General features: G+C 43.4%; 1 protein-coding gene across 1 annotated transcript; it reads left to right on the plus strand.

The window, feature by feature from the left end:
- Positions 1 to 9798: 9798 nt before the first annotated feature.
- tbr1b (T-box brain transcription factor 1b) lies at positions 9799 to 15773 on the plus strand. The gene is made up of 7 exons (XM_066685929.1): positions 9799 to 10397; positions 11779 to 11933; positions 12459 to 12580; positions 13360 to 13518; positions 13647 to 13708; positions 14762 to 15306; positions 15364 to 15773. The coding sequence occupies exons 1-7, from the start codon at positions 9799 to 9801 to the stop codon at positions 15771 to 15773; spliced, it is 2052 nt and encodes a 683-aa protein (XP_066542026.1).
- Positions 15774 to 16271: the final 498 nt, after the last annotated feature.

The raw sequence follows: 16271 nt of genomic DNA on the forward strand, positions 1-16271 counted from the left end.
GAGTTTATGACTCTGTGGCATGAACTATAGGGAATTTATTACTCCACAGAATACACTGCAGGGAGTTTATTATATCACAGAGTAAACTCCCAGCAAACTATAGGCATATAGGTGAGTACAGTGCAAACCTTGAAAATATTAGATATGAGCTGGTTCCTATGTAGATAATGCAGTAAATTACTTGATTTATAATGACGTGGAACAGCATTCGATTAACAGAGATTGAGGCTGTGTCCCAAAAACACACTTAAATTTTACATACTACACTACAGAACGCACTTCTGAGGGTGGTTTTTCATACTATTCACTGCAGCAGTGTGCAGTTTGGGACGCAGCCAGAGACGTTAACTTACTGCATGTTTAGGGCGCTTTCTCACAACCTGAACACAGCTAATATAGGGTGACCAGACGTCCTCTTTTACCCGGACATGTTCTCTTTTTTAGACTTAAAAAAATGTCCGGGAGTTTGTTTTTCTAGAGCTTACATAGAACTTCGAGAAGTTTCGTTCACAAACTAGTCCCGCCCTCCCCTACTCCGATTGGTTCGCTTGAGTGAGAAGGGGGCGTGGTGAAGTAGCCTTAAATCTTCTGATTGGACGGTCTGACTGTAGAGCTACCGTTATTGGTCGAGAACCTTCTCTGTCAACATTTAATTGATCAGTCTGCACGTCAGTAGTCCTTGTTTACGTCAGACAAAGCTCAGGTACCCACCCTCATCTCGAGCAGCTATGCCGAAACGGAAATGTTCTCGGATGAATTAAAAAAGAAATTCCCATGTTTTGTGTAGCAAATAAAGGTGTAAAGGACCTAAGAGCACACATAGGTTCAGCTAAGACTACAACGGCAACGAGGGGCGAGAACTAATCATCACCCCCCTCCCCCGGGGGAGTGTCCTCTTTTTCACCATCTCAGACCTGGTCACCCTAGCTAATAATTTAACGTTAACTAACTCTCAGATCCTCCTGTGTTTCCTTAACAGTTATATACAAGCCGCTTTTATATACAAGACGCTGTAATTAGCCGTTATTGATATCCGTCGTGCTCTCATTACTGACCTCAAGCCCAGAGCTGGTAAACACTAACTTTATAAGCGAGACTCTGACGGTGAAGCGGAGGCCAGTGAAACTGATGATTGGAGCTTTATATTTGAACAGGCGCCTTAACGAAGGCTGAAAGAAGACCCACCCTGTGTCTGACTCGCTGCCAAAACACGTTAAGCTCGGTGGCGTATTTTCAAAATAAAAGTTTGCGGGGAAAAGAAAGCATATATATATATATATATAAACAGCTGCAGTTTACACACACACACACACATACATATATATATATATATATATATATATATATATATATATAGCTGTTTCAGATTTATGTGGGACACGTCCCAGTACCCCACCTCATTCCCTGGTTTCCTTCACCAATGGGAATATGGGAATAACTGTGATGAAAAATAATACTCAAATGTACATTTATTTTGTGGTGAAATTGTTTGAGTTTGCTGTACAGTCCGTGATTAATTAAAAGATAATATTGTGTCTCTTTGCCCTTTTTTTAGGCCATGGTTTAATTAGCCTTGATGCTGAAGTTGTTGCAGAGATTGCTCTTTGCTGGTAAATGGCATATATACCAACAAGCATGTGTCTTGCCCTCAGACACAAGGGTGAGTGTCTATGCTAGTGTTATTGTAACATTCCCTCAGGGAGGCCATAAAGGTTTTAGTTAACACTTCGGTGTATTTCATTCGTATTCTTGAGATATTCTTAGTGTGGGGATGCTGTGGAAAATTGGCTATTTGAAACAGACCTCGTCACCTGTTGACTTACCTGCGCAGAGTCTTATGGCCTTGCAGCCGTTTACTCATTACAGTTGTTATGCATTTAATGGTTCTAATGGATTTAGCAATTATTCCCCTCTGCTACACATTCTCTAAATATGAATATTTGCTTCTGAAATAAGGCTTTTAAGGAAGAGGTTATTTTCTTTTTCTACATATGGGTATCATTTTTAAAATATTCATAGTCATACTCTGGACTGTTTTCTGTACATTCAGTGATACATTCTGCTGTCAGTATATCTAACTAAAATTTATCTAATTTGATCTAAAATGTTACCTCTATTTTTGTAATGTACTCTTTATTAATATTATCAAATCGCCACTCGACCGAGAAGTAAAGCTCTGGGTGAGAGCGCATCATTGCGCAATGTAACAGAGCAGTGTCTTCAATATTACACACAAAAGCCCAGTTTATAACACTCGTGAACAACATGTCACAGCTCAAGAAGAACGGGGAAGAAAATTACCTCAGAGCTTTTGACTTGTAATTCCAATCTGATGTATGACGCTCACCTCTTATTAACCTTCATCTTGAATGCCTTTCAAAGGAGGAAGGCAATTGTCACAATGTTTACTCAAGCTGTAATTCAGGAACCTGATGAGAAGCTCACACACCATTCTCTCACAGCTACGAGAGGATGGTTTACTGACAGAGCCCCTGGAAACAACTGCTGGGCTGGTGTACACAATGCACAAACATTTAGAGCATTTAAAATGAAACACTGCAAAAGACTCTCGAAAGGCTTTGTATCAGAAAGTACTCTGGAAATTACTATCAACTTATGTACGATTTATATCAGTACTACTGCTCAAAACTCAGATTAGATTTCCATCCATCCATTATCTGTAACCGCTTATCCAATTTAGGGTCGCGGGGGGTCCAGAGCCTACCTGGAATCATCGGGCGCAAGGCGGGAATACACCCTGGAGGGGACGCCAGTCCTTCACAGGGCAACACAGACACACACACATTCATTCACACACTCACACCTACGGACACTTTCGAGTCGCCAATCCAACTGCAACGTGTGTTTTTGGACTGTGGGAGGAAACCGGAGCACCCGGAGGAAACCCACGCGGACACGGGGAGAACACACCAACTCCTCACAGACAGTCACCCGGAGCGGGATTCGAACCCACAACCTCCAGGTTCCTGGAGCTGTGTGACTGCGACACCTACCTGCTGCGCCACCGTGCCACCCCGTTTTTAAATAATATTCACAATTAAAAAAATCTGATTGCATGTTCATTCTTAATAACGTTGGAATAGGCCATTCATCAAATGTCATATTTATTAAAGCATTCCCAGTAAACAAGGAACGTTACTGGACGTTCAAAATAGGTCTAAAAGTAGTCTGTCCATCAAGGACATATTTTAAACGTCAATGGACGTCCAAATTCCATCTTAATAAGTTAGTTAAGTGGTGACCAATCGATAACGTCAGTGGACATCCAAAACGCGTTTTATACAAGTAATTTAAATCGGGACCAATTAATAACGTCAATGGACGTCCAAAATACGTCTAATAGTCGTCTTTTCAATGTCGGTGTTTGGACATCTTTTCAACTTTCATTTTCAACCTTAAGAGAACGTTGATTAGACGGCAGTCATTACGTTATTTCAACGTTGAATCAACGGCTAAATGTTTACTGGGTTAGAAGTATTGCTCAAGAAAATATTCCTCAAACTTTAAGTACAAAAAATTAAATACCTGTTGAGTCGTGATGTTCAACAGATACTGAAGTTCTAGCATCAGTCTTCTGGTCTTTGGATTGAAGTTTGTACTGCCTTCCAACCCAACCAAACAGGTTTGATTTCCTGTCCAAGTTCAAATAGATCAAAGCTCTCTAATATAATTAGACTGTACAATAAACAGGAAATGTTGGACAGAATGTTACTGTGGACTGATGCATCTAAATTTATCATTTGGATCATTTGGATCTTGAGAAGAAGAAAATGTCAGTAGCTTCTCAGACTCAACTTTGGAGGCACATACAAATGATGTCCCTGCATTTTATTTTAAAAATAAATTAGATCTATAAAATCTAATCTGAGTGGCACGGTGGCGCAGCAGGTAGTGTCGCAGTCACACAGCTCCAGGGGCCTGGAGGTTGTGGGTTCGATTCCCGCTCCGGGTGACTGTCTGTGAGGAGTTGGTGTGTTCTCCCCGTGTCCGCGTGGGTTTCCTCCGGGTGCTCCGGTTTCCTCCCACAGTCCAAAAACACACGTTGTAGGTGGATTGGCGACTCAAAAGTGTCCGTAGGTGTGAGTGAATGTGTGTGTGTCTGTGTTGCCCTGTGAAGGACTGGCGTCCCCTCCAGGGTGTATTCCCGCCTTGCGCCCGATGATTCCAGGCTCTGGACCCCCCGCGACCCTAAATTGGATAAGCGGTTACAGATAATGGATGGATGGATGGATATTATTTAAAAACAAGAACCAACTATGCACTAAGCAAATGACCCTTGGAGACCATCGTAGTGATTTCAGTCCTGATGAGAAACCATCTAGGACGCGCTCCAGACTGCAGTCACGGATCTGTCAAAACATTAATAAAGAGAAAAAGACACCAGCATGACCTCCGACGATTTAACACAAGATACACATGTTCAAGAAAGGAAATGTCCAACCGCATCTTGTTAAAAAGCATGTGAAAAGGTCCAGGAAAATGATGTATAGATGGATGAAATGAAAAACAACCTGCTCTAGAGTGACAGAAATAGGAAAGTGTGAAGAAAGTAACTCCTGATCCAAAGCTAACTGTGTCACCTGTGAAACACAGGGGCATGGTCACGTACAGCTGCTAGAGGAACTGGTCTTTACCAACAGCAGCTGAAGCACACAGAAGAATCAAAGCAGTTGTGTCTGAACACACTGACCAAGTCCAAGTGCCTCACTTAGCTGAAATCCTTCTGAATACAAGTACTAAGCGTTATGTAGATTAGGCCTAGGACTTAAAGGTTCCTATTGTGAATAGCTATTTGACATTCTTTTAAGTCTATTACAGGTTGAGAGTTCCCACATCTGCGTCTGGGAAAAGAGCTCTTGGTGTTAAGCGATGGCTGTTTTCCTGAAGATCAATTGGAACTCCTTGGTAAAGGAGTGCTTTCATTGGAGAAGCATACCCTCAGGTAACCCGCCTTAAGTGAAATGTCAGTTTTCATTTCCAGCATCAATTTTGCATCAAATCAAGAGTGAAAGTGAGCAGTGAGGGTCAATGAACAGTGAGAGGCCTCTTTCTCTTTATGTATGTGTATTCATGTAAGAGAGTGTGTGTGTGTGCGTGTGTTTGCATGCATGCGGCGGGTAAATCTGGCTCCAGTACCAAGCTGAGGCAGCTCTGACGGGGACATGAGTGACACCTGAGCAGAGGACCTAAAAGGACATCAATAATGAGCGGTGTAGGAGTGAGTCTCGGGGGATGACACGGGCCTGCGTCTGTGCCACTCAGTCTAATAAGGCTTTAAAAGCCACAACTGTCCACACAGCCCACGCCAGCCCACCTCCCATCTCCCTTTTCCAACGGGCTGCCTGATGCCTTGTGACAGGCCTCAGGCCCAGCCACAGGACGCCACAGCAGCCTGCACTTACGGCCACAGCAACAACACAGGCGCCTTATTAACGAGATGATTAACAGAGCTGCCAGCAACTGGCCACTGCAAAAAAATGTGTGTGTGTGTGTTGGTGAGTCGGGGAGACGTATTTTTGTGAAATAAAATTTTAGGTTCGAGTTTGATTTATTGATATGAATTTCGCTGTGGCATCTGGCAAACAACTTATAAATAACTCAAGGGCCATCTTAAATGCATTGCCATGAAATTTTTATTGACACTGTAATATAAGCCACTACCTGCCATGAATCACAAATAACCTTGAGCGCTCTCTCTCTCTATGTGTGTGTGTGCTGTCAGTACTGCAGTACCGTGTTTACCCCGTGCAGCCCCTCTCGTGCTCACAGAAAGCAATCTCTTCTGACTGGGGCAGCCTCCTCTGTCCCCATATCCAGCCTGGCTATAATTTTGTTGTCATTCGGTGTGCGGCGATCCCATCATTGATGTGACAGTGTGGGCATTAGGTAAAGTCCCTGAGCTGGTGCTCACTTACAGCAGCTTCCTCTGCCTGCCACTGACAGTGATTAGATTAGACCCCGGTGGCAAACTCGCTCCTCCACTACAAGACTCACAAAAAAACACAGCACCTGATTTAGTTTTACCCCAACGTCCTTAAGTAAACTCCTCCAACTTGAGGCCATTCTTGGATTTAAAAGGGGGAAAAAAAAGTGCGCTCGGTGCCAATGTGACCTCCTTAGCACCCTGGTGGCAACATTATTGGGTGAGGTGTCTGGTGAAGCCCGCTGGCACCCAGCCATGGGCAGCTGCGGAGAGGTTTAGCGGACATGTCTCGCTTCCGTGAAGCTGAAGAAGGGATCTGACGTTTGGCTTGTTCCTATAGCAGGTCATTGGCATCTCACGACTGATCGATGGCTCTGGGAGGTGAACCAAAAGCAAACATCTCCCACCCTGAGGTCACTTACTCAAGCTGTTCATGCTGGTGACTCATTAGAGGTTCTTTGAATATCACTGGAAAACTGGGGTCTTAGTAATTGCTTGAGTTGAATCCACTGACGCTGCAGTTTTCACTGTAGTACAAAGTCGTCGTTTGAATTGCAGCTGTTTTGGAAACAGTTCTTCCATCACAATATACTCCATAACGACTGCGTTAATATTATCCAGATTTGTTGGGAGCGTTGTTGTTTTGGAAATAGTTCATCAGCCGATTCTTGCGGCTGCAAATGATCTGAATTACGTTTCGACCAAAACTCTCATCACAGAGCACATAATGAATACTTGCGTACCAAACATATAATTAAAAACACAATATATCATTCAAACACATTAGATTAATATGCGTGTGACGTGGAAACACAACACCTGCTTGCGTGGGTCAGTGGCGTGTGTTTATGCCCACCTGAGGATGGAAAAGCTCTCTATTCAACACAATGACCCCCTGAGGGAGCGCTGGCCCTGCTGCCATTGATAATCACCACAGGCCCCTCTGTGGTTATGGCCACTGGCTGAGCTAATAAGTGCAAAGTACAGGGGGCTAATGCACAACAAAAGAAGGGGAGTGAAATAACAAGTTGGGGGTGTAGGTGTTGGGGGGCAGGGGGGGGGAAGCAAACTCTTAAGCAAGACATATGCACTGGTGACTCAACAATAAAAGCTGCAGTGGAGCTTAGAGAGACTGGTTAAAGCTTATTAAAGAAGAGGGAAGAGAGGGAAAGAGCAACAGAGAGGGAGGGAGGGAGGGAGGGGAATAATGAGGAAAAGAAGATAGCCATTCGTTGAGCTGGTTATGTGCAGGCAAGTCTGTGCTTGCATGTTTCTGGAGAATAGATTGCTGGACTCAGTCGCCCTGTTCTAATGACCCTTCTTGTTAGCCTCGGAGATGTAAAGCCTCTTCATTAGAGCCGCAGCCCACTCACCTCTGCTGCAGATCCACTCCCAGGCTCCGGGTCGGGTTTACACCCATAAACACACGGATTGTGGGTTCAAACTCTGGGTTTTAAAAACACAGGGATCATTTTTCAGTCATCTACATGAATCAGATGCTACATATAGAATCACAGTTACATTATAGTCCAGCGAGGTCTTCATCACGGGATCATGTTACATTACGTCTGACCGCTCCTGTTATCAGTTCTGATTCGTTCTTGTATGTTTTTTTCATAAGTGAATCTGACAAATTCTGTAAATGACAGTGTTGCACTGTGATATTTGCTGTATTTTGAATTATATTTGGTGACATTGTTACTTTTTGTCTGACCAATACTATAGGCTGGTGTTATAGGTGCCCTGTATTATCTACACACTGATGGGTTCTACATTATATTGCATTATGTTTCATATGTCATTAATTTATAGACATTATAGTGAGTCCTGTTAAATTATTAGGTTTCATTAAATATGTATTTGTGCTACATTATGTTATTTATACAAAGAAATATAATTAGCCTCTTATCTATCAGGGTTGTGTTTGTGCACCAAATGATATCAAGGTGTAATAAGAATAGGAAAGAGAAGAGATTAGAAGAAAGGAGAAGAGAAGAGTGGAGAAGAGAGGAGGGGAGAAGAGAAGAGATTAGAAGAAAGAAGAGAAGAGAGGAGAGGAGAAGAGAAGAGGAGAGGATAGGAGAAGAGATTAGAAGAAAGGAGAAGAGAAGAGTGGAGAAGAGAAGTGAAGATGCTCTGGACACGCCTGACACGAGCTGCATTAATGAGGGTGGTCTGCAGTGGTGGTCAGACGGGTATATAATCTGAAGGAAATAAAAGCTTGCAGTTTAGTATGGGGGCTGTTTGGAGGGGTACTGTGGCACTGAGGCAGAACCCTGTGAAGAGTCCTGCTGGAAGTGGCAATGAACCGGAGCCACTCATTAACTACAACTCTCCAAACAGCGCGCAGACTGTTTGGCTTCTGCGTCTGATTCGAGGATCTCAAGCCTTGTAGCGTGTGTTCAATATCATCCCTGGTCTCAGTGTCTCCGCATCACGGGTCCCCCTCAGCCTCAGCGTTAAATCTCAACGTTCTCCGCGCTCTGAACCTTTTCTTTCATACGGCGGCGTTACCGGATATTTGGGGTTTATAAACTCCGGACAGCACTGATCAGTGGTCAGCCATCAGCTCCCAGTCTTTGGCCAACAGCAGACTGAGTCTCAGTGGAGGGAGGCTGAAAAAAAATACGTTCAGATTTTACAATAATAATAACAACAACTAAATCTGTTAAGAATATTATTTTATAATTATTATTATTATTATTATTATTATTATTATATTATTATTATTATATTATTATTATTATTATCAGGTCGTGATGTTAGTATTAGAGTCTAGAATGAGCGGTGAATATTAGCAAGCTTTCATTAAACTGTAAAATATATATATAATGTAAATTAAATGTGGCGTATGAAACACGATACGATTATATTTTCTTACTAAATAACATCATCACAGTGACGGCAAAATGGACACTTCTCATAATAAAAACATCCACACAAAAGATGTTTTACTACTCTTCGTTAAATAAACCCTCTACTAATAATAATATTTACAACACAAATCAGTAAACAATGACCTCGTGACAATTCGCCACAACTGGAGCAGCTAATAACAAAGGAAGCCACGCGGTAAATTTGTTATTAGGGCACTGTGCCTCTCAGGCCTCGTCTGCGGTGAATCAGAAAGGGGTGCAGACTCTCTGCGTTTATCTGAGAGCTCGGAGTCCTGTCCTCTTCTCTATGTATTATTGATCAGAGCTGGGACTGGTAAAGAGGTATCGAGAGAAAGCCCATGATTTTACGCCCTATCACAAACATCTGAGCAGATGAAGCGCGGTCCTGTCTCGGGCGTCAGGGTGAATAATGAATCCTGCGGTAAACACTCTTTGTTACTCCGCCGCACATGAACGTTCTGAGCTTCTGAACGCGCCATTATTCAAAGCAGTCCCTCTTACAGCTCCCCTCGAGCGCTCTGGAGGGTGTTTTTCTGCAGGAGCTAAAATTACCGCTCCTCTTTTTTCACAGGTTTCAGTGTACAAACACGAGCGGCCACAGGAAGCTCGCGCACAGTGGCGGGAAGGGCCGCGCTTGATTATCCTAATTAAGTTCTGTCTAATTAAATTACCGTCACGCGCGAACCAATAGCGAGCGCACCTTCATTAAGCATGCACGAGCAGGAGAGGCGCTGATTTAGCGTTCTCTCTCTCCCCTCTCTCTCTCTCTCTCTCTCTCTCTCTCTCTCTCTCTCTCTCTGAACTTCTCTCAAAGCAGGCGCGCACGCGCCCCTTAATTGCAACTGCCATCTCGTTCTGCGTGCGTGTGTGTGTGTGCGCGCGCACGTTGGTGTGTGCGTTATTTTAATTTTTTATTTTATTTATTTATTTATTTGATTGTTATCGGTTCCTCGAGCCATGCAGCTCGAGCAGTGCCTCTCGCCGGCGGCGCGAGGGTCCGATCTCGCGATTGCGCACGGCGACGACGACCTAGAGAGAAGAGAGAGTTCACCTGTGAAAAAAAACTGCGGCGGGAGGATGACGAATGAGTCCGAGTTCGCGGACTCTAAGGGCCCTGCGGGGGCCGCCCAGAGCGCGAGACTCTCTCCTGCCCTCGACATTCGCCACACGTTCGATGGCTGCGCCTCAGAGCGCTGCCTCGCACCGCCGCCTCCACAGCCGCCGCCGCCACCGCCGCAGCCACCGAGCCCAGCGCCCATGTTCCCGTACGCCGGGCAACACGCCGCCTTCTCCATCGGCAGTCCGAGCCGCTACATGGCGCACCACCCGGTGATCGCCAACGGCGCCTACAGCGGCCTGCTGAGCGGCGCGTCCCCGCAGGCGTACCCTTACGCGCAGCAGTACGGCCACGCGTACCAGAGCGCGCACTTCTACCAGCTGCCCTCCGCGCAGCCCGCGCTGCTACCGGGCAAGGCGCACGTGTACCTGTGCAACCGGGCGCTCTGGATCAAATTCCACCGTCACCAGACCGAGATGATCATCACCAAGCAGGGCCGGTAACGTATCCGCACGGGCGCACACCGCGGAGCAGCCGGATTACACTCTGCATCCACGCGCTTTTTACTTTACTCACTCCCTTTCTCCAATTTCCAGCGTCTTTACCCTCCGTCTCTTGTCTCTACATAAAAACACTTCTACATTACACTTACACCGCTTCTTCACATTCGTTCTTTTCAGAAATGCATTCCCTTTACAACGGATTGTTTCCAACGTTTTTCTGCGCCTTTCCGACTGAAATATTCGTTTTTATTATAACACACTTTCATTTATTCGGACGGTGCGTTTTCAGAAACATTTATTCCAAGAATGTATTTCTCTTTTGAACATGTTTTTTTTTCTTTTTTATTTCAAAGACGGGGTTTCTCTCTCTGTCTAAGCTTTCAATACAAATTACAGTTTTATTCCATTTTTTATTCCAAAGTCAATTTGAGCATATTTTTGAATCGTAATCGCTATCTTTTATTGTTTTCTTTAATTGGACGAGTGCTTTTAGAATCAACACTGATCTTCTTTAAAATACAAACCAAATACGTATATTTTTTTATGGAATACAACGTTTTCTAGATTACTCTGAGAATTACACCGACTTCACTGGACAATTGTTTGGATTCATTTGTATCTTCACATTTTAGAGAGGGTCGTTTATTATTATTATTATTATTATTATTATTATTATTATTAGCCTTTTTTAAACGATATGTTTTTTGGGTTGAAATAATACAGATTTTACTGTAAATGGAGAACAATGTGAAAAGACTAAGGCGTTGATGCTTGGTACTAATTTCGTACAACTTTAAATATGACGTGATTAGGGGGGTTATATTAAGCTTTGTTTATAACAGAAGGTGTACTGATGTAGGGTGTTTTAGTGCGCGGTGTATTAGTTACTCTTAGATAAATAGTGTAATAGTGTAAGGTGTTTTTGTAGGGAGTAAAAAAGTATGACATATTTTAGTGTGAGGTGCATTTAGGGTGTTTTTGTGTAAATGTATTTATGTAATTTAGTATTTTTTAGTTAACGCTGTACTGTATTTCAGTGTGAGGTGTTTTAGTGTGAGGTGTTTTAATGTGTTTAGATTAGTTTTTAAGATTAAGGTGCTGTAGTTTAGGGTTGTTTTTGTTTTGTTTTTTTAGTCTATGGTGTATTTACACTCCTCGGTGAATTAGCGTCTCTCTTCATTAACAGGCTGTTCGTTCCAACACTCGGCTTCGTATTTCTCTGTTATTTTTTCCTGTTGCTGATCAAGTCGTGTGTAATTGACTGCTGAGCTCTTGTTAAGAGAGTAACTGAAAGCAGCGAGGGGCGCGTGCGGTCTTTAAATCACTGAACCGCGCGCGTTGTTTGACTGAGTTCCCGGTCTTTTTCTTTGTGCCCAGGCGGATGTTTCCTTTTCTGAGTTTTAACATTTCTGGACTGGACCCTACCGCCCATTACAATATTTTTGTGGATGTTATTCTGGCTGATCCCAACCACTGGAGATTTCAGGGAGGAAAATGGGTCCCGTGCGGAAAAGCGGACACTAATGTCACAGGTAGGTATTAATAATAATAACAATCAGCAATGCGACAATAGTAATAAAAGATTTATAACAATGTAACATTACATAATAAATGGTAAAAAAACAATACATTTCATAGTAACAATTTGTATTGTACACAAGAAAATAATAAAATAATTAAAAACAAAACAAACAGGACATTCCTTTCTATAAAAATATATATAAAATTAACAGTTTGTTGCCGTTTAAAGAAATTAAAATGTACAGATTTTTATTGGAACAGATTGGTTCAATAAAGTTAAAAGTATTTTACCAAAAATAAAAAGAACTTCTCATGATATATGTCTTTGTAGGAATGGGAGCTCAAACATTATGTGATATCTGAGTTCTTTGTGAATATTAAACAAAATGTAGACGTGTTCATTTATAGTCGTTATTTTGGAGCTGCGCAGGTGCCATTTTGTCTTTGTTGAAGTGTTGAAGACCTGTTGTGTTTCTAGCCACGCAAGTGATTATGAGTTATATTTAATAAATGTGTGTGTGTGTGTGTGTGTGTAGGGAACAGAGTGTACATGCACCCGGACTCTCCTAACACTGGAGCGCACTGGATGCGCCAGGAAATCTCATTCGGGAAGCTCAAGTTAACAAATAACAAGGGAGCAACCAACAACACGGGACAGGTGAGAGAGCAGCTGAAGCCATAGAAAATAATAAACTCAACATTTATTTTCAAAAATGCTTCACTAGATACTAACTTCAACCCGTTTTTAGCCGTGACTGGGATTTAACATCGTGTGGTCTTATTGTTGAACTCGTAACGAAAGTCACCAGTCCACGGATAATTTAGAATTATATTGTGTATTTTGAACACACTGATTTAAAAAAACAAAAAACAAACAACGGACAATCCATATTCGATTGTTTATTAATATTTGTGGGAAAATTGAATGCCTTCGGTTTTATTTATTTATTTATTTATTTTGTGGAAAAAATAGCTTCTTAAGATGATATTAAAGAAACTGTTATCACAGATCAATCATAAGAAATTCTGTGCCATATTTCCTGATTATGCTAAATGTTTGGACATTAATGAAATAAGAGAGAAAATATAAATTATTAAACAAATAGTAAAAAGTGTACATTTTGCCTCATCCTTTATATTTTTGATAACAATTTGATAATAGCAAATAAAATGGGCAATCTCCATTGGGGGGTGTAACACACACACACACACACACACACACACACACACAAATTTGTGCACTTCTTTTATGCTTTTTAATATTGTTGAAGGCACATAAATATTTTCTCAACGTTTTCAATCATTCTTGCATTTTTTTGTTTTGTTATCTTCATTAATGTTATCAAGTCTTTTAAAACACTGCAGCGAAATGTTATTCTAAACAGTGTTGTGTTGTTGTTGGTGTGTGTGTGTGTGTGTGTGTGTGTGTGTGTGCAGATGGTGGTCCTTCAGTCTTTGCATAAGTACCAGCCCCGATTGCACGTGGTGCAGGTGAACGAAGACGGAACCGAGGACACGAGCCAACCCGGGCGCGTGCAGACCTTCACCTTCCCGGAGACCCAGTTCATCGCAGTCACAGCCTATCAGAACACAGATGTAAGACTATGATTAAACACAAACACACTCATATACTGCACAGTTTACAATGTACACGCGCGCGCGTAAGAGAAAGACTATACGTCTCTTATTACTCTTCATCTCTCACTCCTCCTCCTCCTCCTCAGATCACTCAGCTCAAAATCGACCACAATCCCTTCGCTAAAGGATTCCGGGACAACTATGACACGTAAGAGAAGACACCTGTTTGCTTATTTCCAGCCCCTTGTTATGTTTAATCCCTGAGTTCTTTGTTGTAGAGCTTTGTGTTGACGCTTACTGTAGCCTTTATCCGCCATTGTCTCGCTTCTCTGTTGAACTGTGAACGCCAACAGATCGTCTGCTGCTTTCTGAGAATAATTAAGTCTCTGTTCATCGTGTCCATTTCTCACTCAGAGCTGGAGAGTGCTGTGGAACAGGGCATTTTTTTACAGACAGAAATGTACAGCACTATGTTCCTCAGAACTTATCCAACAGGTGTAATACTGTTGTGTAATGGTGAATAATATATATATTTATATTTATATGAAACAGACGGGTAAGGAAAGTAAATTGCGTGATTCTAATGTATAAGCGCTTGGAAACAGGCCACTTCCTTAAATAACATTTACACGATACATTTCCTGTTAAATATCACGTAGATTCTTGGTGATATCGAGAATGTTTATTACGTCAAAAGTGTATTATCTCTAGTGTGGATCAATTATGATAAACACACAAATAAAATTGGTCACATCTCACCAAGAGCTCGATTTTTAATATTTAAGATCTGTATTAAAACACTTAGGTGTGGTGCAGTGATTCGCTTCATTCGGTTGTACCTTGCTCTCCAGAGGTTTTTACTTTGCTCTGTTTCTAATCCGCCTCTCATTTCATTTTTGTTCGTTTAGAAATAATCCATAACAATGAGCTGGAACCTGTGTTTTTATATTCTTCAAAAACCTGATGGTCCCCAATTACTGAATCTGTCTTAAATGTTCAAGACATGTTAGTAGTATATTACCATTCTTATTTAAATGTAGTAATTATAAAGTGTATGAACAAAAGCGTAAACGTAGCCAAACTGTAGACAAGTGTAATCCATGTGCTCCATTGTCTTTTATTTAAAGCCAACTGGCGCAGATCGTTGCACCACTCCAACGTCACATGTGCACAATGGCATAGTAATAATAATAATAATAATAATTAATAATTATAATAATAATGTCTCTCTCACACACTTTCTCTGTCTATCTCTCTCCAGCGTGTATACAGGATGTGATATCGACCGCTTAACGCCGTCCCCGGGCGCGTCACCGCGCTCGCAGCTGATGCCGGGCGCGCGCTACGCGGTGGCGGGCTCGTTCCTACAGGAGCAGTTCGTGGGTTCTTACGCAGCGGCCAAGTCTCGGTTCCACGCCGGCGGCGCTGCGGGCGCTGTCGCGGGGTCAGTGGCGGGGTCTGCGGGCGCTGCGGAGCGCGGTGTGCCTCTCGCTAACAGCCTGCTCTCACCGCCACAGCCGAGCGACGAGTCCGCGGGCTCCCCGCAGCGCTGGTTTGTGTCCCCTGCGCACCACCATCACAACAACCATCACCACCACCGCCTGGACTTCGCCACTGCCGCCGCAGCCTACGACGCCGCAGCAGCCGCCGCTGCCGCTGACCTTGCGGGCAACGCGGCCACGCTGCTGTCGTACGCGGCCGCGGGGGTCAAGCCGCTGGGCTGCGGCTACTACGGCGAGGCGCCAGCGTGGGGAGCCCGCACCTCGCCTCAATATTGTGGCGGGAGCGGCGGGGGCACGTCGGTGGGTTCCACGTTGGTGGGCTCCGCGTCGGTGGGTTCTACGTCACTGGGCTCCACCTCAGTGGGCTCCATGTCACTGGGCTCCACAGCGGGCTCCACTGCTGCCTCCAAGCCGGGCTCTGTGCTCTCGTGCTGGGGGAGGACCGGCGCCTCGACCGGTTACCAGCTCCTCGGGCCCGAAGACGTGGAAGGAGATGTGGATAGGTCCCCGCTGAGCGCCGCGGACGAGGCGGCCAAAGCCAAGGAGCTGTCCGAGGCGGCTTGGAGCGTCGAGCCGCCCTCCTCTATCAAGTCCATCGACTCCAGCGACTCGGGCATCTTCGAGCAGGCTAAACGCCGCAGGATGTCACCTTCCGCCACGCCGCTCTCGGAAACTTCGTCTCCGCTCAAAGCCGAGCTCCTGGCGCCGAGGGAGTGTGAGAAAACGTGCCCCAAGGACATGGGCTACTATAGCTTCTACCCACACACCTAGACTACAGACCCCACTCCCCTCTCTCTCTCCGAGGAAAAACCCCGTCCATATTTATCTACTCACTGAAAAAAATGCTGCTTTGAATTTATTAGATTTAAACGTGGACATCGGTTCTCGATGAAAAAAAAAAACCAAAAAAAAAAAAACCAAACAAAACAAAACAAAATAATAAAACAGAAAACAACCCAACAACACAAAAACATAAACACAATTCTGGCCCAAAGTAGGCTAAGTAAACAAACACTTAATGTGGTGACAAGCCACTGAAATTGTTTTATTCAACTCAATAAACACGGGACGATAAAAATAAATGTAGCCTCTTTGAGTTGAATGAAAGTAGCAAATTTCACAGCTCGAGATCATTTTTCAGGTTGAACTGCTGAAGATAATTATTTATTTTTAAAAATTATTTATTCATTTTTTTCTACAGTTTTTGTGTTGAGGTATTCACGTGGAACCTATTTACACCTTTGAAATAAATTCAAAGCAACATATTTC

This window comes from Hoplias malabaricus, chromosome 12 (assembly GCF_029633855.1).
Source record: "Hoplias malabaricus isolate fHopMal1 chromosome 12, fHopMal1.hap1, whole genome shotgun sequence".
Taxonomy (NCBI): Eukaryota; Metazoa; Chordata; class Actinopteri; order Characiformes; family Erythrinidae; genus Hoplias; species Hoplias malabaricus.

What these genes read in the sequence shown, in the direction of transcription:
- tbr1b (XM_066685929.1), top strand. Translation starts at nt 9,799, where the DNA reads ATGCAGCTCGAGCAGTGCCTCTCGCCGGCGGCGCGAGGGTCCGATCTC. An exon ending in ATCATCACCAAGCAGGGCCG is followed by an intron (nt 10,398 to 11,778) that starts GTAACGTATCCG and finishes CTTTGTGCCCAG; the next exon opens with GCGGATGTTTCCTTTTCTGA. An exon ending in CAACCAACAACACGGGACAG is followed by an intron (nt 12,581 to 13,359) that starts GTGAGAGAGCAG and finishes GTGTGTGTGCAG; the next exon opens with ATGGTGGTCCTTCAGTCTTT.